Below are 25,762 nucleotides of genomic sequence, written 5' to 3' on the forward strand. Positions count from 1 at the left end.
ATATTTGTAACCAAGGTGTTTAAATAAAAAATATTAAGAAATAAAAAAAAAAGAATAAGCTGATGACCACACCATGCACAATGGACAACCATAAGTGTAGTCATCCAACAGTACCCCTTTCCAGAACCAGAATTACAGACAGATGGCACCAATAACTGAACTATCTTTTCTTCCAGCTTCCCAGTATCCAGATGAACGTGCCCCTGGTTGGTGACTATGGCTCTGGCTTCAGTAAGGTGGGCTTTGGAGGCTCAGTATTGCCCAGAGCCACCTTTCCAACTGTCCTTGGAACACTTCTGCATGATGTGAGTGATGGGAAGAATTCTCCTAGGGCACACAGCATCTTTCACCATTATTAATAGGAGGCTAACTTAAGTTCTTAGAAATGGAGAATTGAGTTTCTATGTCATGGGTAATGCTTGGCCCACCAACCAGAATTTCTAAGGCAGGAGGTCTGGACGGGAACAAGAATACATATTTCTAAATGCTTATGGGGTGAAATGGATGCTGCTAACCCAGGCTACGTGGTTAGAGCTAAGAACTTGAATGGAATGGGGCAGTGGTGAATGATGGCAATGATGCCATTCTATAGTGTTGCATGGTGGAAAATGTACCCTGATGTCATGATGCATTGATGCTAGACTGCCACAATGCAAAAGTATTCATAGTAAAGTCCATAGTGGAAGTGATTTAGCACAGTTTAGCAAATCACCTTTGGGATAGAAGCATATTTTTACTTCAGGTAAGAAATATCAGCTTTGATCCTGGATATATTCCTTGCCTTCACTGAAATCCAGGTTCTTTGCAGGCAAAGGTTTTATACCCTGAACCTAATTTTAGTATAGTCAGAGGAATCAAAGTAAAATGAGACTTTTATGGTACAGAATCTTATAAGCCAAAATGAATGCCATGATGCCTATAATAGTCACTTTCTCCTTACTTGACTTTTTTTTTAATTTACAGCAAAATATAATGGATGAGGATGGGTGTTTGTGCAAAGGAAACGCATTAGCTTCAACTTCGAGTTCAGTTCCTGCTTCCCAGAAGGTCAGAGACTTAAGCAGTGGTAATAAACTTACTGCTTAAGATGGACTGGGTTTGATTGGATAAAGTTATGTTTCTATTGCCTGCACCCAACTGTGAGGAACCTCTTTGCCATCTTGGATTCAGGATTTAGGAGTATGAGAGGGAACCATAGAGCTTGGATCTAGAAGAAAATGTGAGTCCAGGCAGAGTGGCTCTTATTATTTCTTGCTGCCAGAAACAGCTGAAAATGAAAACTAGACAACCATATGGATGGGGCATTCAGAGAGATAGTACAGTGAGTCAGGCATTTGTCTTGCTCATAGCTGACTGAGTTTAATTTATGTCCTCCCATGTTATCCTCTTATCCCTCCAGGTGTGATTTGTGAGTTCACATTCAGAAGTAAAACCTGATTACCAAGTGTTCCTGCCCTAAAAAAAGACTAGCCATACGTTTTATGATCATTTGTGTTGGTCATTTATACCTATTTTAGTGAGGAATTCAAATTTTTATCTCTTTAATTTTAGCTTTCCTATTTCTCACTAGGCTATCTAGACAGAAATATATCTTGAAACTACATGGAAGCTAAGATCACATTGATTATTCTTAGGATATGAAATGCCATACCTTCAATATCAATAGTTTTTCTAAGACTTCCTTTGGCTTCCTAGTGTTAGGACAATCATCCATTCTTTCTCTGGAGTTCAAGTTAGAATTTGGAAAGACCCTGATTATTCTAATATTGTTAGCTATCTCCCCATTTTGTCTAATTTAGGTATATTTTTAAATAAACCCTTGCACCTATAATCCAATATTGGTGGCTGTTTCTTCCTGAACTAAGATTAACATAGAGGCCAACTGGTAAATCATCTTTGAGTGACTAAATTCAGTGCTTTAATATACCTTGAGAAAACTATATATGTCTTCCTAGTAAATTTCATACGTGGAATTAAATTTCAAAGTTTTCCATACAAACTTGAAACTACAAACAGAGAAAAGGATGTGCATCACTCTAGGCTCCCTCTCACTTCCCTCAATTTATTCATCCACAAAACAACAACAGGAAATTTCTGGCACCTATCTCCAGGAGAACTCTGACCTTTTAAGTTCCGTAGAAAAATTTCTTTGTGTTTTTTGTTTGTTTGTTTGTTTTGGGCCACACCCAGCAGTGCTCAGGGAATCCTCTAGGCTCTGTGTTCAGAAATAATTTCTGGCAGGCTCAGGGGACCATCTGCAATGTTGGGAATCAAACGCTGGTCCATCCAGGGTTGGCTGCATGCAAGGCAAATATGCAATCACTGTGCTATCTTTTTGGTCCCCAAAACCTCTTTGTGGCATTTTGAGATAGTGTAGAGGTTTGAGTAGATCACAAGAGTAGCACTATCACAGGACAACCTCTCTAAGAGCATCATACCCCCATAACTCAGCATTCTCCTCAAAATTTTATTGTACAGACTTTTGAAACTAAATATAAAAGTTGAATAAGAATGATTTACTCCTGATATATGATGTGTTCTTCTTCGTGTTACCCAGAGTCCATTGAGGAAGGAAAATGAAAAAGCTTGGTTCATTGGAGAAGAAACGCTGAATAAAAAAGAACAACTCTGCCTGCACTACCCCATCTCAAGGGCAACTGTCACTAACTGGGACAACATGGAAAAGGTAGGGGTAGCTTCTTCAAGGGTAAGACTTGACTATTCCTTCCCTCTGCTAATGCCAATTGGTGGCTCTGATGCATTCATATGTAAGAGTAAATCTGACACTGTGTCCAGGGCTCACCCAAGCTCTTGATCCTTGAGAATATAATACCATGATTAAATTCAACCCCAAATTTAATGTCAAAGTTTAAATTAATCCCAAAGACTAAATGAACTGTCTGAGCAAAATCCTGTCTTTCTACTGATTATCTCATCATCTTGAACAAAGAACTTGATCTCTTGACTTTTTATTTCCATATATAAAAGAAGTGGGCCAGAGTGATAACACAGAGGTAGGGTGTTTGCCTTGCACACTGCGGACCCAGGACAGACCTGGGTTCTACTCTGGGCATTGCCTTTGGTCCTCAAACCTTCCAGGAGCTGTTTCTGAGTCAAATACCAGGAGTAACACCTGAGCACCACTATGAGTGCCCACCCCCAAAGAAAACAAATAAGAAGGTATATTTTATATCACATGGCTGTGTTTGAGAATGAAAGGAAATAATGGATCAATGGTCTTAAATTAATTTTACATCTACTGTATTTGCCGGTGTATAAGACGACCAGGCGTGTAAGATGACCTCCTAATTTCGCAGTTAAAACATAGGTTTAGGCCTATATTCACTGTATCAAACAGACCGTTACTGTGCTGCATGTGTTCCTGTGTTCATGTACCACAGTGAGCCAATCACAACAAGCAAAGGTTCAAAGGTTATACTGTAATAGACTTCCTTTCTGGCTCTGGTCAATCTGAGCAGGCTTTATACAGTGTAGATTCGAGTCCAGAACATTGTCTAATTTGCACGCATCAAAAACCTGCTTGGATTGGCTGAGTTAGAGAGGTGGTCGGAGAAGCCTTACCGTGATTGGTGCAGGATCTAGTTGGAAAATTTGTTTTGTGGCAATATTCAGACAATTTTCCTTTAGCGGCTAGTGGCATGTTGAAACATTTTTTGGGATATACTTGGCATATATGACGACCCCGATTTGGTTGACTTTTTTTTGTTTCAAAGTCGTCTTATATGCTGGAAAATACGGTATGTGTATGAGGGAGGAGGGAAGTAGGAAGGGAGGGAGAGAGGAAGATAGGGAGGGAGGGCAGTGGAAAGAAAAAAGGAAGGAGGTGACAGTGCCAGACTTAGAAGTCATTGTTTTCTGCTTCCATAGCTTCTGTCATATTTCATTGCCAATCCAATTATGAGAATGTGCAGGGACACCAACAGGGACCATCTTAGAGGGTGGAAACAGAACATCATTTAAAGAAACAAGTCATCTTTGGTCAATTGTAGTACCAGTACATAACAGGAATAGCAATGCAGACATATCTTTGAACTGAGACCATGCAGGCTCTGGCCCTGCATGCCTTGTGCCATGGCTCCACCTCCATTCTCCTCCACTCGCTGTTTTCATTGGTATCAACTAATTCACTGGCACTTTGGCCACCATGTGACTTTGTGCTCTCTGTCCTGGACCCTCCCTCTAGCACCCAGTTGCTTCTCATTTCTGTTGTGGTTGTCAAAAAACTTTCCTCCTCCAGCCATGGCAGGAATATCTCATGACAAAGCATTGCCTGTAGAACACATAATATGTTCCTGGTGCTATCTTTGCTTTTCTAGGCTGGATGGTGACCTATCCCCTAAATTCTCACTTCTAGTTCTTAATGCCTAGACCCTCAGAATGAGGCCTCGTTTAGAGGGAAGGTCTTTTAAGAGGTGAACTCACATGAGTTCTTCAATGGAGAAGAAATAAGGGATAAGGGACCCTTATGAGGACATAGATAAAGATGACATCTATACCCCAAGAAGGCCAAAGTCTCAGGAGAGACAACTCTGCCAAAAATTAACTGTATCTCTGACTTCAATCCCCCAAATTATGGTCTATGATTTAATTAGTCTCATCTATGTATATAGGCAAGGACAGCCCCAGAAAACAAATCAACTAGCTCTCCAACAACCCACTATCACCCACTTCTGTCATTGGCAATGATACAGAAAGCATTGCCCAGATTGGCCCATCTCTCTAATCCTAAATTGCAAAGGGGACTTTGCCCAAGTCTTTTTCACTAGGTTGTGTTCTCCTGCTATTGCTTGGGCCCAATTTGCCCAGATTATGTGGTCCTCTGCAAAAACACCAGGCTCATGTTGCTCTTCTTTGTAATTCAATGTCTGACCCATTTGGTAGTCCTGTGCCTTGGCAGAGCTTAAATTCTCTCTTCTAAATAGATTTCAGATTTTGTACTCAAGAACCTTGTCTCAAAATGTCAGATGCAAATGACAGATGCAGCTCCTGCATTACTCAGGAAAGCTTCTTTCACCCTCTATTCCCCCTAGATGTGGCACCACTCCTTCTACCAGGTGCTTAAAGTGGCTCCAGAGCAGCACCCTCTGCTGATCACAGAGGCTCCTTTAAGCACAATCCAACAAAAAGAGAAAGTGTTGCAGGTAAGATTGTGACTGGGAGCCTGAGCTTAATTCCTGAGTGTGGGACCTAGAGTAATGTATGGGAAAAAAACCCTGCAAGGATCCCAATGTTTAAGATATCATGTTTCCATGTATGCACATACAGAGGTTATCAGCATATAACCCATATTGGGGAAAGTCTAGTGCCAGGCACAGGGCCTGCTCTCTACACTTCCTTCCTGCCCTTGTCATCTTAGGATCTCTGCCCTGACTATTTGGGAATTCACCACCTAACTGTAATAGAGGAAGCCATAATTATAAGACTAATCTGAGGTCTTGGGGGAATTGGGGGTTTAATGATTGTGAGTAATCATGGAAATAGGTGAGCATGGGTTATAGAAAAGCAGGTCAGTGCAAGACTTTTGTGGAGACACTGCCCCTCTAAATTTAGAGGAATAGGCTTTGCAGAAAATAGGTTAGCAAAGAAAGATGTTGGTAAGGACAGAAAAATGAGGTACATACTGAGAAAGCCCATAAGATTACAAACCCTATCTAATGCAGACTCTCGACCCCCAGGGTTCCCCAGAAGACTTTAGGATAGGCATGAGTACTGATGGTTCTCAGATAAAATCTGTCTTCCAACCAGGTTTCTATTTTTCTATTTTCCATTCGGAAAGACCAAGAGATGGGAGGGGCTCTAGGAAATATTGAGAAACCCCATAAAAATAACTGACCTTACCAGGTCTTTACCACCAGTTATGGCCCTGGATAGTAACATATATTTGAATGCTGTTTCCAATAAGTGTTGAAGTTAAAAACCAGGGTATTTCCTTCCTGAGCAACTGCAAATGTCCAAACTGCCATTTTGCTTCTGCCCTTTGCCACCATATCCCTACACCCTCTCTATTCCCAGAACTGGGCCTAGACTTTAAGGGAGAGTACCTCTAACTCGAGGCCCTGGTGACCTGATTCCATTGAATGTCCTAAGAAGTATCCAGTGAAATTTTGTGAATTCAATCAGCTTTTATTTTTTTCAGTTCCCCTCATTTCTACCTAAGCTGTGCCCTGTCCTTTCAGTTCATGGTCCCTCTATAGCCCTGCAACCCCATAACAGAGCCTGCTCTGGTTGGGGACTGGACCCCAGTGTGGATCTGACATCATCATAGAAATCTTGTCCATTGGCATTTGAGTAAAGTGTTCAAGAAGCCTGACTGTAATCAATCCTACTCCACTTCCTGGTCTCTGAAAGTGTTGTCAACCCGGAATAGACCGGAAATTGGGGACTCACAGGGTTTAGGATAAAGAGGATGTGCTTTCCAATGTCAGAGACCCTGAGATTTCTAGAAAGCAAGGTTTAAGTTGTGTCCCAGATATAATATGAAAGACCCATTGTACCCCTCCAGTGTTCAGCACTCCCTAATTGCTTTCCACAGATCCTGTTTGAGGCGTTCAGGGTACCTGCTCTATATCTAGCTAATCAAGGGGTCCTTTCACTCTTTACTTCTGGTCTCATTTCTGGTAAGTCATTGTTGTTGTTATTGTTTTTTGTTTTTGTTTTTGTAACCCCGCAGTGCTCAGGGGTTACTCCTAGTTTTGAGCTCAAAAATCGCTCCTGGCTCAGGAGACCATATGGGATGCCAGGTATCAAACTCAGGTTTGTCCTAGGTTATCCACATGCAAGGCAAATGCCTTCCTGCTGTGCTATCACCCCAGTCCATTTCTGGTAAGTCTTTGGAATCTGTGTTTTTGAGAGCATGAATCTAACCTACCACTTACTGCTTACTAGTGTCCCTCACCCCTTCCAGAGATCCTTCTCTTTTCTGAATGCTCTAGTTCAATAGTTTGCACACATTCGATGCTCTGGATATTTTTAACAGGCTTATATAGGTATAACTGGCCTGTGCTTTCAATATGATCTGATGTGTTTTATATCATCACACTCATGAAACCAGCAAAGATAATGCACTCACGTTATTTATTTATTCAGAGTGGAGCTAATGAGTTCACATCTACGTGTTTCTCTCATGGCCTTCTAATACATATGCATCAAGGTTCCTCCAAGGGGTGACCACTAATCTGTTCTTATACTGGTACATTTGCATTTTCTTAAACACAGTTGTGCAGTTTATAATCCTGTGTATGGCTAGGGAATTTTCTTGAACTTTGTGTAAAACACAGTTATGCAATTTATAATTCTGTGTACGACTTTTTTACTCACGGAATGATTGGGTGGTTTGTTTTTATTGTTTGTATCATTTTCCAATTTCTTTTTTATTGCTGAGTAGGATTGTACTGTATAATGGCTTGGCCTATTCAGTAGTAAATGGCCCTTCGGGTTGTTTCAAGTTTGGAACTATTATAAATTAAAGTGCTAAAAGTATTTGTATAAAAATCTTTAGATGGTCGTATACTTTCATTTCATTTGGGTCAGTTCCTAGCTGTGAATCGGACCTGTAGTAGAATAACTAATTTTGAAAAATAAATATTTAACGTTAACGATTATCTAGGCATCCCCCCTTTGCTACATTATATTTCCTACCCAAAAGACAACCATCAATAGTTTTGTGAATGATGATTCTTTAATTGCATAGTTTTTTTAAGTTTGCATATTCTGCCTAAGCAGTTGTCAAAGTGAAATTCTTACTATTCTGCCACACTTTGATTTATTGGTGTTTTTTATTGTTAATGTTCTACAGAATGTGTAAAGATGACAAATTATTGGAGGTTTTGACTTGTCTTTCATAATATTCAGTGTTGATCATTCTTCCATAAAGTAAATCTGCCATTTATTCTTATTTTTCATCAGTCAATAATTTGTTTAAATGTCTTTCACGATTTGTTATCATGTTGCTTTTATTTGACTTTTAAAAACTTATTCTTATATTTTGGGTACTAGCCTTTTGACATAATTATGTCTTACAAATGTTTGATTCTAGTTTATGGCTATATTCATTAATTTTATTTAAAAGTTAAATGTTAGGGGATGGAGCAATAGCACAGCCTTGCATATGACCGATCCAGGACAGACCTTGGTTCAATCCTAGGCATCCCATATGGTTCCCCGAGCCAGAAGCAATTTCTGAGCACATATCCAGGGGTAATTCCTGAGTGTCACCAGGTATGGCCCCAAAATAAAACAAAATAAAAAAGTAAAATAAAAGTTAAATTTTAACAATGTTCATGTAACCCACATTTTTAATGTGTATTTGGAGTCATCTTTAAGAAACATACAAGTTCAAAGTTTTTCAGCTCTTATTTTCTTCTAAAATTGATACGAATTTTTAGTGTTATGGTTAGTTTTATGCCTCACTTTTTGATACATTTTTATATAAACTAAGTAGTGATATTTTTACCTTTTTCCATCTATGGCCCCTTTATCAATTATTTGTGTTCTGAGACATTCTGCTGGTTTGTCTCCAAATATGTATATGTACACACACACACACACACACACACACACACACACACACACAACTTCATTCTTCTTGTCCATGGTACCCTTGATCTAAATTGCTAAGTTCTATCCTAGCAAACTCTTGTTACAAGAAAGAGCACTTTTCACTTAGACTTTTCCAATCCTACTGTTTCCCCTTGGTTTATCTTATATGGAATGGTGAGAAATGTAATATTCTTTAAACAATCATGCCATGTATTTTCATCTAGGAACAACCATTGAATGTGGAGAAGGAATGACATACTCTGTGCCCGTCATAGATGGTTATGCCTTGCCTCACTCAACCTTTAAGATGGAAGTAGCAGGGCAGGACCTTACCTTGTATCTCATGAAACTATTGGAAGAAAGTGGAAATTCATTTGTAGGAGAAGGTAGGAAAACTGCAATTTTGGGCCAGAAAACATTAGTCTCTGGAATATAATATTCTTTCTGATTTACTCAGTATCTACTCTTCAATTTCTTCTCAACTTATAAAGCTTAAACAACTTGACAAATTTTGACAAATACTATGAATATTTATAAACATGAACTGCATTGATAATGACAATGAGTATGGTGATGATAAGGCCAATGCTTGATGGTAATTATTTTAACACGATGAGAATGATGAGGGACTAGAGTACAGAAGGTAGGGTTGTTGCTTAACATGTGGCTAACCTAGGTTCAATTCTAGCATCATATGTTGCCCCCTTATTCCCAGCAAGAATGTTCCCTGGTCTCAGAGTCAGGAGTAAACCCTGAGCATCACCAGCTATGACCCAAAATACACACATACACAACAGTGATATGATATGCTTGCAAAATCCTTGTCTTGTATAAGTCACAGTGCTAAGTAAATGTTTCCCATGTACTCTTTAGCTTTAGACTGAAGCATAATGAAGGTAAAGATTACCTCCATCACAAAAGAAAGAGTTCTAGAAAGGTCAGGTGATAATATCATTTTACTAGTAGGTGTGGCAGTTGAGATCTGGACTCAAGAAGATAATGTCCCTGTCCTTTTCATCTAGTGTTTGGAATTCATCCCAAGCCTGTGTAACCTCTATGGCTCCCATCTTCAAATATATAGTTCTATATTGTGCTTTTCATTCTTCTCAGATATTCGTATGCATATAGAGTTGTGAAAATTACAGAGACTTAAGGAATAATAAGTGGCAAACAAGCAGATAGGTAGAAAGGTTGAAGGTAATAGTCAGAGGCTAGAAAGCTGAAGAAAGCTGAATCTGTGAACTTACTGGGAAGCTAATATGGAAAATATGAATCATACTCAAAAATTAAGAATATAGAATAGTTCTTAATAATCAAAGATACTTCCAAAACTGGGTTTTCAACTTTTTATGTCACCAGAAAAAATGGACAGATATGGCCTTTCAGATATATCCTGTTTAGTGGGGCTTCCATTGGCTAGTAAATTCCACAGAGAAAGGGAAAGCTGTGATGTGTCCAGGGTCAATCTAGATAGCAGAGGAGAGCACACCACACATTCTCTACTAGTAGATGATAAAATTAAATTGAAATTTTAAGTATCTCCTCAGTTAAATGCTGTACAAATGTAGTAGGATATAAATCCAAAAAAAAAAAAAAACCCACAGATATTTTTTTATATATTAGTTCAGAAAATACCTGTGCTACTTTTCTTTTCTGTCCACAAGTCTAAGCTTATACATTAAATCAAGGAATCCTAAAATATGAAATGATTGTGAACTTTTCATCACTTTATGTCAGCCTTATCATGGAAAGGCCCCAATATTGGAAAGACAGCTCCTGGGGAAAAAATAAACAGAAAACAGTAATCTGCATTTACTCCTTCATTTACACTCTTTTCTACTTGTCTCTTATTTTCTCCCACAGCTCAAAAGGACTATATCCAAGATATTAAAGAAAAGTATTGTTATGTGACTTTAAAGTTTGATAAAACAAAGGAGCAATTCCAGGTTACCCCGCAGACTCAAAACTGTCAGCTGCCTGATGGTCAGGAGATCATCATTGGGCCAGAGAGGTTCCTCTGTCCAGAAATTCTGTTCCAGCCAGACCTTTTTGGTGAGCTTCCTGAGGAACAGAGTATCGGGGAGTTTCCCTGGGAAAGGAGCACGATTTTCTTCTCAATCATAAACCATTAGCAAGCTGACACATGTTTCTAAAGCTTATGGATACTCAGATTAAAAAAAAAAAGGTTAAATCTATTTTCTGATCACTATAGATGGATGTATATTTCAGTTTCTACACCTACCCCCTAAAATAGTACTTTCCACCTGATCTTTTTTTATAGCTAAGAAAAATCAAAGAGGGAAAAAAACACATTTCTTTAGTGTAGCGAATCATGCCACTGCACTTTTTTTTTTTTTTTTTTTGGTTTTTGGGCCACACCCAGCCGTGCTCAGGGGTTACTCCTGGCTGTCTGCTCAGAAATAGCTCCTGGCAGGCATGGGGGATCATATGGGACACCGGGATTCGAACCAACCACCTTTGGTCCTGAATCGGCTGCTTGCAAGGCAAACGCCCGCCACTGCACTTTTCTATTGAGATTCATAAAGACATGGGATGGGAATAGTGGCTTTAGTATCACCTGTAGCATGTGAGCCTGGCAAGGGTATCCTTTAGACTCCAGGCCTGCAGCTGAATAGGAAAAGCCTAAGTATGCTGTCAGTTTGATATAAGGACCAAGAGTTTTCTCTTTCTACTCTATTCCACAGAGATAAATAGCCTGGGTATCCACATGCAGGCCTTCCAGAGCATAAATTCATGCACTTCCCGACTCTGGAAAACTCTATTTGAGAACATCTTGCTGGCTGGAGGAACTGGGTCCTGTGTTGGCTTGCAGGCTCGGTTGCAGAAAGAACTCGGCAAACTTGTTCACCCGAATATTTCGGTGAAGGTATGATTCTCTTTCCCTCTCTATTGCTCTCTACCTCCCATTTTCTCTTTCCTTTCTCTCATACACACACATTCACACATTTTGAGGATTTACCAATATCATAGGCACATACTTCTGGAATACATTCTAGGTGTCAAGAATGGAAAAGGTTCATGAAGGAAAATTGTGTGTTAAATTATTACAAAAATCTTTGTAGTTTCCACAGATGGAACAAGAACAGCCAGATGAGGACAACTTTGTGTCCCTGTTCATAGTTTGATTTTTTTTTAGCCTCAATTCTCCGGACAAGTGGGTGCATGGATGTTTACCTCTGGTCAGCCCATAGAAAATTGAGTTGGAGTCTCTATCGCCAGAATCAATATGGAACAAAATTAGTTTGAGAAGTATTGGTGTGAGAGAATAGAAAGAAGAGTGTAAAAATGTCTTAAGAAGTTTACTCTGAAGTATGGAAGGAAATTCTCTGTGTGATGTGATGATGCATTTTTGTTCTTATTATCACCATATTTTTCTTACATCAGTTTTCCTTTTACAGAAAGTCATGCCTGGCAGTATTTATTTCTTACTTCTGCTCAGGGATCACTGCTGAAAATGCTCTGGAAACAATATGGGATACTAGAGATTGAACCTAGGTTAACACTATGCAAGACTATCTCCATACCTACAGTACGATTGCTTTGGCCCAAATTTTTCATTTTTTCACAATGTGCATATGCTTTAAGTATATATAGTCTTTATATATGCATACACATGTATATGTACAATTATTGTACTTTTTATTATATTATTATATGGAGGTACAGCTGGTAATGCTAATCCATGGCTAGGCAGTCAGGGATCACTCCTGGCATTGATGAGAATACCATATGGAGTACACAGTTAACCAAACTTAAAGGATACTATAAATATATTTTATAAATATATTATAAGGAGTAATGGGGAAAATAAATAATTTAGGTGATTTATTCAAGAATTGGTATTTTATGTTCCACATTAGAATTGTTTTGATTCCGGTTTTCCTTCTCGTACCTCTCCACATTCTTTTGCTACCATTCCTGTTCCTATACCTCTGTCTTCTCCACCCCCTCTAGGTGTCCAACTGCCCATTTCCCAATTGCAGTGCCTGGATAGGTGGCTCCATCCTGTCTTCCCTTTCCACTTTCAAGGACATGTGGATTACAAGCAACGAATATAAAGACTTTGGTTCATCTATCGCTGGGAGGAGAACCTTCTGATTTGTAACATTATTGAGCCTTATTGCATCCCATTGACACTAATTCTAAGCTAAACTTAAGCGTGGCTGAAGTTATGAGAACACAGGGCCTACTGCATGCCTATATTTTGCATAATTTGAAATACCTGAGTGGAAAACCCAATAAAAATGTCAAGAAAAGGTATCTTGACAAATACTCAAAGAATTTTCTAATTTCACGTGGAATAATGAATGTAATCTGTCAAAGTTCTTGTATGTGTCATTAGTAAACATACCCTCATCTTATAAATAAGTCTGTCCCACTCAGGTGAAAAGGCCTGAAGACTTTCTTCTTCAGTTTCAATGCAAAATTGAACCATCTAGAACATGGTCATTCCTTGACCTTGGTCAGTCTTATACTCGCAATAAAGTGTTCCAGCCCAGAATAAACACAGGTCAACTTGCATGCATATAACAGAAAACTGTGTACTTATATGAAGATTGCACAAATGTGATTCCCATATGCATATGATCTATAGTGACCTATAGTGCACACATCCATAAATGTTCACAAACATAGGGTCTATATCCTTAAATACATATAATTCAAACATAAATATGTGGCCAAATATACCCGTGTTAACCCTTGCATTTATTCTAAGTTATACATATGTATATGATCCCTGGTGCACAATAACAAGTATGTTCAAACAGGGAATGTCTCATAATCTGTGTGGCAGGAATGCCTCTGAAAGATGATTAAGAGGTGTACTTGGAAAAACAAAAGAGATGTACTTGGACTACTGGCATGAAATCATCACATTTAAGTGCAATTTTTGACTGCACTTATATCATTCACTTCTCATGGAAAAAAGACAAGATTATTGTGCTAAGAAAAGTGAATTATTGATATGGATATTCATAAGTGTGGCCTAAGAGATACCTGAAAATATGGAAGATTTAGGCCCTTACTCATAACCTAGCTAACAGTGTAATCTGACTGGACAGTAGAAAATAATCTGTAGAAAATAATAAGTGTCCCTTCACAGTTGGAACAAAAGGCTTCCACCTTTCTCTGGAATCCTTCAGGAGACCTACCATCAATAATCTGGAAGTTTCCCTGTTTTCCTTTTCCTTCCCTTAAAGAATTTTCTGATCTGCAATTCCTTTTTATATTTTAAATTACTTTATTTAAAGACAATGACATAGCTACGAAAACACCTTTGTATCAAGATTAATCCCACCACCAACGTAAAAGTCCCTCCATTTTTGTCCCTAGATTCCCACCCATTCTAAAGTGTACCTCCTTGGCAGGTATTAAATTAGATATATTATGTTGCTTTTTTTTTTACAGGTACATGATAATGAAGTTGTTTTTTAAGTAAGTTATAAAATTGTGAAAATTAATACATCATTAATGAGGTAATTAAGTTTTTATCAGAAGGTTTGCTGAGTGAGTTTGCTGGTTTATTTTCTGGGGTTTTTTTGGGGGGGTTGTATGTGTGTTTGATTCTGAATGTTAGGTAACTTTGGATTCATGTTGACATTATATGTTTTCTTACAGGGATGCAATATTAAAAAACATAACTGGCATTGTGCCTTTTATGGGGTATGCATTTGGCTGTTAGACCATCCTGAAATAAATGAAGTTAGGGGAAGGGTGCTTGCACTCACTCCTAAAAAGTCCTGGCAATGTTGATTTAAATATTGGCATACCTGAAGTTTTGGATGGTTTGATGTATCTGCATATCTCCATGGTTAATTATTGAAACTGAACCATTTGTGAAACAGTAGCAGTGGATAGTGGGTGCAGATGGTGGGTCTTATTCAAGACAATTCTTATATGCTTATAAATTTTCACCAAACTCCAATATAATTTATTACAAACATTATATCACTACACATTTAATCAGAGTAACACAGTTGTTAACTGCAGTATAAAACTCAAGATCGCAAATAGGATTATGCTGTTTTAAAATCAAGACCATTTTGATATAATTGAATAGAATTATTTTTGCACAATAATGTCTTGACTTCCTTCTTTTATTTTCATTTAGTATGCTTTAAAGATCTTTTTGCCAGAAGTCATTTCAAAAAAGCACAACATCTCAACTTACTAAATTCCTTTAACTTTATTCCACTCTCAGAAAATTTCTCATTTTGCCACTCTCTATTTGAAATCTACTTCCTACTATTTCTTACCCAGGAAAAGCAATTTTAATTCACATGCATTTTTAGTACACAACCGAGATAATCTTATACAAAGTTGAAGTTTGTGCTGTTAAAGCATTTGAAAACACTATTTAGAACAGAGACAAAGTTTTAAATTGTTTCTCTTTTTCTTTGCATTGAAGACAAATTTTCTCTTAAAATAGAATACTTGAACTAGATATTTTCAAATTTTAAGTTTATTTTTACCATGAATACATATTTAGCTTTCCTTGTAGTCTCTATTTCTATTTATAAATCATTTAGAACCTTTAACACACAAGTTTTCTAAGTTCAAAACTTTAAATAGCATTATATGGTAATTATCACCATTCCCAGATATTACTTGCCCTTAAGAGGGCAATAGCTGACTCTTCAGCTGTAGAAACAGTGGTAGTGGTAGACAGTAGATAGTAAGAGGGCTGGTAGATGCAGCACCAGTGGCAGCCTCAGTGACAGCAGCACTAGTGGCTACTGAGGTGCTAAAGCACAAGGCAAATACATTAATTTCAGAATCTAATCTTCAAATTTTGTTCTTGAAACAGGACAAATTCTTTTCCTCTTTTTATTCATTAAACCACATCCCTTCTGCAAAGAGCTTTCTAGATCTTCCCATCTCAGCACATTTTTTAAGTCCCAAGAAAGGGGTATCTCGGATTTTATATATGCCTAGCTTCAAGGAACTGTAACTTAATAGAGGGGGACCCTGTATCTTAATAGAGGGGGACCATGTAGACAAGCCACAGGCAATTCTCAGGAGCTCACCTGACAGCACCCCTCAAGGGATCTCAAAAACTAAGTTAAAGGGAGTTAATGTAAGCCTGTGGCTTAGTCTGTGTTTTCAAGGACCAGAATCTGAGATGCAAGTCTCTGTAAGACTGAACGTTAAACACTAACACAGGTATGAACTCAATCATATCCCATGGCTGGGGTTTTTAGTCCAAATCCTTCACTCATAGAAGCATTCATTCAATCATCCAGTTTAAAAACATTTCTAATTTTAAATTTCTGAATTAAGATCGGTGTTTTCTCCAACTCTCCTATCATTGGATAAGTGCCCTGGATCTACATCAAAGGTTCTCAAATCCGAGATATTTCCAACACAACTGTTACCAGATTAGTGTCACCTCTGTATTCACATCAGAAGTTCTTACCAAGGTAATCCTTACTGAACCTGAAGTTGAAATTTCATTTTGCAGAAGACTGTGAATGCAACCTCTAGATTCACCACAGAGAACTTTGAGCTGGGTGATCAAATCTGGACCAGTATTCAGAGGTGCACATATTTTGATCTGCAAATCAGCAGAGCACAGCTTCCGAATAGAATAGTTCCTACACACTATTGGAGTCATGTCAGCCAGTCTTGCTGGGGCCTCCAGAAATGTTAGGGGAAGTTCAAGGAACCAAGATTGCATTTCAAGGTGGGTAAAAGAGAAAGGAGTTTATTCACTTGAACTGAGAGTTTCAGTGATCCTGGCAACACACAGCTCTGACAAAAGGAAATCCAGTCCATTTTTGTATGTCTTTAAGTGTAGAAGTGAGCATGTAGAATTTCACAATAAAAAATTCAATTAAGGTTGAGGTAGCTTTGAAGAACAAAGGATTTTGCACTAAACTGTTTTTTTGTGTTTTTTTTTTTTTTTTCAATTTTTGTGCTCTGTTGGGTCTGGACTTTCTTGTGCTCAAAATTCTTCATCACCATACTTCACTGCCCATTATGTTTGTAAATCTCTACCAGTTTCCCTCATGTTCTCAGATTCTCATAAATATCCGTCACATCAATAAATTACTAAAAACCATGGAAGTCAAAATATTGATTGGCATCTATAAAGAATGTGATAGAATTAGACATACATGAAACTCACTTTCCCATGTTTCCTAAGTTCCACAGATCGTGGTGCCAACTCCCAAAAATCTTAGAAATTTTTCAAAAATATGTAGAACTACAGAAATATACAATTTTATAAATTATTATTAGTTAAATAAGTAATACATATGTATATAAAGCATTTAAAAAAGCAAAATTATAGATTTTAAGAATCAAATAGAAACTATTTGAAATGTTGAAATAAGATTACTTAAATTCAATAGAGCTGAAGTAGTAAGTTTTTATAGTTGAGCACATGGATAAAAGCATGTCTAATTACATATGCATATTTGAGTATTACTGAAATTAATCAGAAATGCTTGAATCAACATTTCTATATTTGAATCAGTTTTTAGAGCCATTAAATATTCTGGTCATACAACAAACCATTAGGAATCACAGAAATGAAGAAATCCTTTTCCTTGTCATTACATGTCTTAATGCTTTCTTTACTTCCTTATTCCTGAGGCTATAGATGAGAGGATTCAACATGGGGATCACCACTGTGTAGAAGACTGAAGCCACTTTGTCTTGATTGAGGGAGTAGCTGGAGCTAGGTTTGAGGTAGGTGTAGATGGCGGTGGAATAGAACAGACTTACAGCTGTCAAGTGGGAGGCACATGTGGACAATGCTTTGTGCCTCCCTTCCCCTGAGTGCATCCGAAAAATGGAGAAGAGAATGTAAGAGTAGGAGGTGAGAATAACAAGTAGAGTTCCTACCATATTTACACCAGCAAAAGTGGAGAAAATGCTTTCATTCAGCTGTGTGTCAGAACATGAGAGTCTAAAAAGTAGAGGACTATCACAGAAGAAATGATGGATGATTTTGGAACCACAGAAGGGCAAGTTGCTTACATAACTGGTGTTAACCATGGAGTTCAACAGACCTGCTGTAATAGCCCCCGCTGCCATTTTAAGGCAGACTGTGGGAGTCATAATCAAGGAGTAAAGTAGTGGGTTGCATATGGCCACATAGCGGTCATAGGCCATTAGCCCAAAGAGGATGCATTCTGTTGTGGCCATGGCTATAAAGAAGTACATCTGTAAGAAGCAGCCAGCAAAAGAGATCGTTTTCTTCTCTGATAATAAGTCTACCAGCATCTTTGGGGTGATAGTAGATGAGTAACACACATCCACGAAGGAAAGGTTAGCCAGGAAGAAATACATGGGAGTGTGAAGGTGGGAATCTATCCTTATTAAAAAGATCATTCCAACATTTCCCAGAATGGTAAGTGTGTAAATTACCAAGAAAATTACAAAGAAAATAATCTGAAGCTCCAGTGTGTCTGTTAATCCCAAAAGGATAAATTCAGTCACTGAAGTATAATTATTTCTGTCCATTTGTTATCAATATATATTTTCTTACTCTTATATTAACATTGATCATAACCTGAAGTGTGATATTTATGGTGCTTGAAAAGTGAACCTACACCATTGTTCTCATTACAATGTGCTCTCTCATCTTCATGTGGTAATAGAAACAGTACCTGTCTTTGCCAGAAGTGTCAGTGCCAAATCCTTAGAGCTTCCTTTCAGAATATTTCTTGCATATTCCATTATTTTCATGATCATTTGCTGTAGCTTTAAAAGATTGTTTTTAAATGTCAGAAAATTCAGTAAATATTTGAATTACCTTTTGTAAAAATTGTAGATACCTTCTGAATAAGAAGTGCATTGATGCACATTTGTTTCTTTATATAAAGAAAACCATGGAAAACCCTGGGGATTACAGTATAGATTTTAATTATCTCCTTTGAAGATAGTTTAAATCTCAAGAGTCAAGATTATCAAATGCAGGTCTATGGATTCTATGTAATTTGACAATTGCATCAGAAAGTGTCTCCTGATTTCTCAAACACTTAAAATTATTTGACATGGTAAATAAATTAACTGTTTTTATTGCCCCCATCTTTGGAATTCTAGCTTATTCTAAACAATTATATGGCTAATAATTCCAAAAAATGTCATAATTATTTTGTTGGTTCAGAACCAACAGAAACAAATAGTCAATCTTAGTCTATCTTCTCTTTCACTGTCATGTTGAAAATTCAATCATACTGTTGTATTATTAATAACTTTTCCCCTCTAAGTTGTAACCAAGCATCCATGAATCATCAGTTATTAGCAATTAAGACTTTTTCCAATTTAGAGAAAATCTATATAAAACTCTTCTGGTATAGATAAACACTCTATCTTGGTTAAGCAAGATTAAAATGCTTACCCTATAGAAAGATTAGCTCAGGGACTGAAAAACCTTTAAGCAAATTGTGCTGCTTTATCATTCCATCAACCCTATCTTTTGCTTTTTTCTGTGCTTTTAGCTTTGTCCCTCATTCTTGTATGACTCTCATAATTATCAACACTCATATTTGGTCACTTGGACCTAGATATTTAGACTAAATAAATAGAATGCAAAAGCCAGAGGCAGGGCTAACAAAATTGCTATTGACCATCAGTCAGTAGTTCAGGCTATTTTACAGTCAGTAGAGAGTATGTCTCATCTTTTCAGTTCTCTGCACTAGGTATTCTGTACTCCTGGATGGTATACTAACTGTTCTAATAAAAAGTGTTTTCCATAAAATACTTTTTCCTAATAACACTTTTTATAGCACTGTATGACATTTGACATGATAAATAAATGAACTGTTTACCCCCACATTCAATTCTATCTCTTCTTAAGTATGTGACATGATACATATCCATGAGCAATGTTACAGTTACCATGTACCACCATTCAGTGCTTTTTCCAACAACCTCCACCTGCTCTGTTGTCAGAATCTGACTTTTGCTTTGTTCTGTGGTCCATTTGATTTAGCTTTTGTGTGTTTGTTTTGTATTTTACAAATAATGAAACTATGAGACATTAATATTTTATCATCTGATTCATTTAATTTCAGAAAAAATATCTTTGAGATTCAGCCATGTTTTTTACAAATGCCAAGATCTCATCATTTTATTTTTTACTGCAGCTGATTCTGGTGCCTCTGGGAGGACGAGGAAGCACCAGGGATACAATTTAGTGCCTCACAGATGAGAGGTATAGAGTCTACTATTTCAGAAACAACCTAGTTCAAGATTTTATCCTTTTGTTTTTCAAATCTGGTTGTTTTCTATTATGTAGATACATAGTACTGTCCTTGTTCACTCACACATCAAATGGTATTTAGCTTGTTTTAATATCTCAGCTATTATGATTATGCATTTACATAGGGGAATTTTGTTTTTTAAATTAGTATGTTTGTATTCTTAAGTAGTTTCAATTTTATTTATGCAATATTTATTTACAAGATTGTAAATGTTTATATATTTTAGTGGTACACTATGACTATGACATGTTATCTACTTGTGGGGGTAATTCTGGGACATATGGATTAGCTGGTTTCCCAGGAGTTTAAGACTGCTGCATGGAGCTTTCTTTAAGCCATTTGCAGATCATGGCCTTTCCACTGTTCATCTTCATTCGACCCTAAAATGGATGGCTCAGAAGCAAAGAGTGACAAACAAGAAACCAGACAGTTATAGAAATGAGTGCATTTTAACCAGAGGTTGTTGAGCAGTTACTTGGATATTACTGAGCCAGCAAAGCTTCTTTTTTTCTGCTGCTTTCTATCCACTTTTATTGACCAGAGTTTAACATAAATCAACTGAGAGAGTTGACATAATCAAGGGTGCTTATGCTAATTAGCTTAGAAAAGAAGAAAGGAAAAAGTAAAGTAATTTTACAGGTATATGACATTAATTTCTCCACTCCTATTTGTTAAAAAAACATCCATGGATAGAGGAAATATTGGATAGTGACCAGCTGACTAAGTAATCTGTCAGAAAAGAGCTGTCAGGGAGATCATCATTTTCCGAGTGCCGAAGGGAGCAACCCAAAAATAAAAACAAAAGAAAGGGAAGTCTTTTTAGTAAAGGACTCTTAACTACTGTATCCTGCACACACTAGTCAGACATCAATTAATGGAATTTTACTTATCCCACCAGGTCCAATATCAGCCTTAGGAAAGTCCTGTGAGTAAGACTTTTCCCTTCTTGGGGTATGTGCCTGGGAGAATTTTTTTTTATTAAATACTTTATTTAAACTCCGTAATTAAAAACATAATTGTAACCAATATACCATGTTCAGTTTATCTGAAAGATCTTGGTAAATACTCTAGAGCAGTGTAAGGCAACTCAGAAAGAGAGTTATGCAAGTAAATATTGCAGTAGATGTTATAGCACATGCAGTGCTGAGGAGGCTGACACAGTGATAACAGTTTTGTTATTCAGTACCCTGAAGAAAGTGTTACTCCAGGCACTACTTTGAAGTTTTCAATCCCCGTTCAAGTGCCATTTTGTGGGGGTAATTCTGGAGCTCTATGGTTGGCTGGTTTCTGGGAATTCACGACTGCCACATGCGACTTGTTTTCAGCTGTTTGCAGATCATGATATTCATTCATGGTTCATGGTACATGGTTCATGTTCTTGCCGACTCTGGAATGGATGACTCAAAAGCAAGACGTGGTACAGAAAAAAAAAAAAAAAAAAAAAAAAACAGACAGGTTCATAGGAATGAGTACATTTCAGTCAGGGGTTGTTGAGCAGTTTCATAGTTATTACTGAGCTGACAACCTTCTTTCTTTTTTATTTTTATCTTTCTGTATTTCTTTCTTTCTATCTTTCTTTCTTTTTCTTTCTTTCTTTCTTCTTTTTCTTTCTTTCTTTCTTTCTTTCTTTCTTTCTTTCTTTCTTTCTTTCTTTCTTTCTTTCTTTCTTTCTTTCTTTCTTTCTTTCTTTCTTTCTTCCTTCCTTCCTTCCTTCCTTCCTTCCTTCCTTCCTTTCTTTTGAGATTTATTCATTTTGCTTCATATTTATGTATTTTATTCCTTTTGATTTCTGAGAACTTCATAATATGAGCATGCCATAATTTGATCACTCATTCACTTACCCATTCACTTATTTCCAGATTCTGACGATGATAAACAGAGCCTCAGCAAAACTTCTGTAAATATATTTTTTTCCTCCAGTAAATCACAAGCAGTATATTTGCTGGATATAAGGTAAATATAGCTTCACAGAAATTGCCAAAATGTTCTTCAAAGTGATTGGTATATACCTTCAAGGAAAGTATGAGGCACCAATATTACCTATTATTTAACACTATTTAGGATCATCAAGGTGCTTTTTTGAGTGTGTGTGTGTGTGTGTGTATATTTAAACAACTTTATTACATACATGATTGTGTTTGGGTTTCAGTTCTTTCTTTCTTTCTTCTTTCTTTTCTTTCTTCCTTTTACTTTCTTCTTTCTTTCTTTTCTTTTTATTTTTCTTTCTTTTTCCTTCTTTCTTTTTCTTCCTTTCTTTCCTTTTGTTCTTTCTTTTCTTCTTTTTCCATCTTTTTCTTCTTTAAGTTTGGTGGAATTAATGGTACTTGTGCTAATTAACTCAGAAAAGGTAAAAAAAAAGTAAAGTAATTTTCAGGTATATGACAACTTTACTAAAGTGAAAATACCTCTTATACCTTGTTTATTGGTTCTCTACCCATCCACATTTCAGTCCATTCTCCACTATTGTTTGGTCACCTCAGTTTTGTTACCAAAGTCAAAGACTTTGTTTTTTATTGGACATTTCTTTTCTCTTGTTCTCTATTTCTTTATGTACTACTAACTATGAGTTAATTCATTTCGTAATTATATTTGTCCTCTGCCTCATTTTAGTTAAAATTCTCTTTTCAAGTTTATCTATGTTGTAAAAAATCCCAAAATTTCATCTTCTTAGAGTTGAACACTACCTCAATGTTATGACTATATATACATATATAATATATATGCAAATATAATAAATGGAATGCTATTGTATAATAGAATAAAGGCAAATAGTACATTTTATACTACTATTATTAGGGGCTTGGTTGTTTCCGAATTATGTCTATTGTTAACTGTGTAATGATATATGTTTTATAGAAATATATGTTTGTAATTTGACATTATGTGTTCTTTTATCTTGATATCTAAGAGTAAAATTGCTGGATCTTGTATTATTTATATTATGAAGCTTCCATACTGTTTTCCATAGAAACTATAGAAATTTTAATTCATGAGAGCAATAGGTAAATAGAACAAGAGTTTTAAATAAATTTTATCCCAAATATGTAGGACAAATATATGACTCAATATTAATTTAACAAATATCTAACTTACATAATATGCAAATTTAAAATATTTCAGCACAGGGAAACAGATAAAATATAAATTCATGGAAAATATTAAAATTAATAAAGCAAAGCAAAGACTAGAGCTGATTCCATGACAGTATACTCCAAGGACGGAGAAACCCCATATCGCATAGGGCAAGTGAATTCCTTTTCGAATGACCCCAATATTTACTGTGCCAGGGCAGGAGGGAAAAAAAACAAAAATACAAAAAAACACAAAACCTTGGACATTTATATATATATATATATATATATATATAAATATATATACATACATATATATGTATATATATAACCTTCTGTTATTATTATTTTTATTTCCCTAGCTATTTTGGTCGATTTCTCTGTTTGGATGTGATTATTGAAATTGTTGTCCCCAATTATCCTTATTTTTTTTTCTCTTCCTTTCTTTTCTTTCAATATGTGCTACGCCATGTTTCTTATTTCAAGACCACGGCGTGTTTTTTTTGTTTGTTTTGTTTGTTTTTGTTTTTTGTTTGTTTTGTTTTGTTTTGTTTATCTGTCTTTTGTGGTGCTTATCGATATAGCTGGAGTCCTCACTGGATATTTGACACTTCTTTTGGTACTGGTGGAGTGTTTCACCTTCATTCTCTCATTCATTTCCCAAATCGATGATGAGAACCTCTAGAAGGATTCTGCCCATTTTCGGGGTATTAGACTTTTACCCCCAGTTTATTCATTTTCTCTTTTTCAGGCAAAACCACGCAACTTGAATTAGCTAGCCCTGCCCCCACTTACAGGGGGAAATAAGGGAGGCGTCAAGACCAAACTGATGCAAGACTACTAAGTAGTAGGTTAGATACAGAGGGGACCACATGTTCTAGACGCCTTGGGGGTGAGGGAAGAGGAAATGGGAGGTAGGACAAAAACGGAGGTGTAAGGAGGACAATTTAGGGATGGGAATCCCCCCTGATTTTATGTAAATATATACCTAAAATATTATTGTCAACAATATGTAAGCCACTATGATCAAAATAAAAATTATATTATTAAAATAAAAAAAATTTATAATTGCAAGTATTTTGCTGACCTCATAGGTACTTGCTAACATTTATCAGAAAATATGCTATCAAAATTTGAATGGATGCACACTGTCTTTATTATTCACACAGCAACTGCTATTTTTTTAGTAAGTACATGTTGAGATGAGATAAGTTAGAAAAGTTTGGAAATAAGGAAAATAGATTATACTGGGGGAACTCCACTATTAAATTCAATAAGAGGAGATCAAGCAGAGATAAACAATGTCACACAGAAGAAAGAGAAATATGTATAAGCCTATAAACCATCTTATAAAAATCAAAAAATGTGGGCATAAAAAATGAAAACTGTCAGTCAAATAAATTTGGAATAAAGTGAGAATAATAACTCAAATTCCAAAGTTAAAAAAAATAAATAAAAAAAAATTAATAAATAATTTTAATAAATAAGAAATAATAGTGTTGAGGTATGGAGAAAATAAAGAGCTGTAGAAACTTTATTTGTACCATTTTATTTGTCAGTTAGATAATTATATATTTTATTAACAGCAGTAAATATTAACAGTAGTAAATTCTTCATTCCATGTAATAAAGATTCCTATGTCAAAATTTGAGAATAAAATGGAATCTTAATTGGTTAAGGAGAAAGTATGTATGGAAAGCCTTATAAATGTTATTATATCTGTAATAATTATTTTCTTTCCATGTAGATATAAAAATTTATATGGGTTGGATATGTTTGATATGTTGACATATAGTCACAAAGAGAAATGTATTTTACCTTCTAAATGTGAGTATATATAATTAAATAATTAAAACTAGCACATTCTAAGTACAAAATAAAATACCTAGAGGTCTAATGTGTTCTAATTAACTGTGGTTATTATTTTAAGAAATTTTATGTCACAAAACTGAATTAACCTAGCAAGTTTTTTATAGTAAGATCTTTAATTGTTACCATCATAAAATTTTTACTAATCACAGTCTAAAACACTTTATCCAAAAGAGTCTACGGAAAAAGATTTTGACAAATATTCAGGATACAAACTTTAATGAAAATAAAAAAAAATAGATGAACAATTCTGAGGAACTCTATAGTTAAAAAATAAAGATGAAACATTTGTAGGTGACTAAATGAACTAATGAGAAAGAAGTTATATCTTAATAATTTTGATTATTTTATAAACTGTATAATAATAGTTGTAAATCTTTGCCTCTTTACATTTTTAAATACTTTTTAGATAAACTAATACATGACATTAACTGTAAAAATTAAAATTTTATTTTTTCCTGACACCCTTAGTAAGTATCTCATATTTCATGGTAATGCTTTTTGCATTGATCCAGAAAAAAATCTTCTTTAAAGTAAATAATTTAAAAACTGGTCATGTTACCAAGATTTGGCAAACTCAAATTAAAGTTTAGAAATTTTAAAAATTAGAATCCACTTCAACAAAAAAATAAATTTACTGTTTATTTAAAGGGTTTTAATCTATTATCATTATGTTATTCCCTTCATTTTTCCCTCACTGAGGGGAATCTCAATTAAAGATTAATCAAAGTCAAGCAGTGGAACCTGAATTTCATAATTTTGTACAATAGAACAACTAATGCCTATGAGAAATATCTGTTCATTGATTGTTACTATATTATTTATATCAAAGGGAGAATGCTACATAATTATAATGACTGCAAATTCAACAAAGATGAACTCTGACTCCAAAGAAACAAAAGTGAAAGCAAAACCACTGATCCCATAGAAACTATTTAAGCTCAACCCAAATTAAAGTAGTAAGCATTGGTAGAAAAATGAAACGTGATTTAAAATGTGTTTCAGTAACATGATTTTTAAAATGAA

The 25,762-nt window shown here is 35.8% G+C and overlaps 2 protein-coding genes across 2 annotated transcripts; one reads left to right on the top strand and one right to left on the bottom strand.

The window, feature by feature from the left end:
• Nucleotides 1-191: 191 nt before the first annotated feature.
• On the top strand, nt 192-12,678 carry LOC126018674 (actin-like). Its single transcript, XM_049780773.1, has 9 exons — nt 192-305; nt 964-1,047; nt 2,558-2,707; nt 5,052-5,162; nt 6,554-6,638; nt 8,784-8,945; nt 10,423-10,632; nt 11,265-11,446; nt 12,535-12,678. The coding sequence occupies exons 1-9, from the start codon at nt 192-194 to the stop codon at nt 12,676-12,678; spliced, it is 1,242 nt and encodes a 413-aa protein (XP_049636730.1).
• Nucleotides 12,679-17,106: 4,428 nt separating this feature from the next.
• LOC126017731 (olfactory receptor 5F1-like) lies at nt 17,107-18,051 on the bottom strand. The gene has a single exon (XM_049779784.1). It carries the CDS (start codon nt 18,049-18,051, stop codon nt 17,107-17,109), a length of 945 nt encoding a protein of 314 aa, XP_049635741.1.
• Nucleotides 18,052-25,762: the final 7,711 nt, after the last annotated feature.

Source organism: Suncus etruscus, chromosome 9 (assembly GCF_024139225.1).
Source record: "Suncus etruscus isolate mSunEtr1 chromosome 9, mSunEtr1.pri.cur, whole genome shotgun sequence".
Taxonomy (NCBI): domain Eukaryota; kingdom Metazoa; phylum Chordata; class Mammalia; order Eulipotyphla; family Soricidae; genus Suncus; species Suncus etruscus.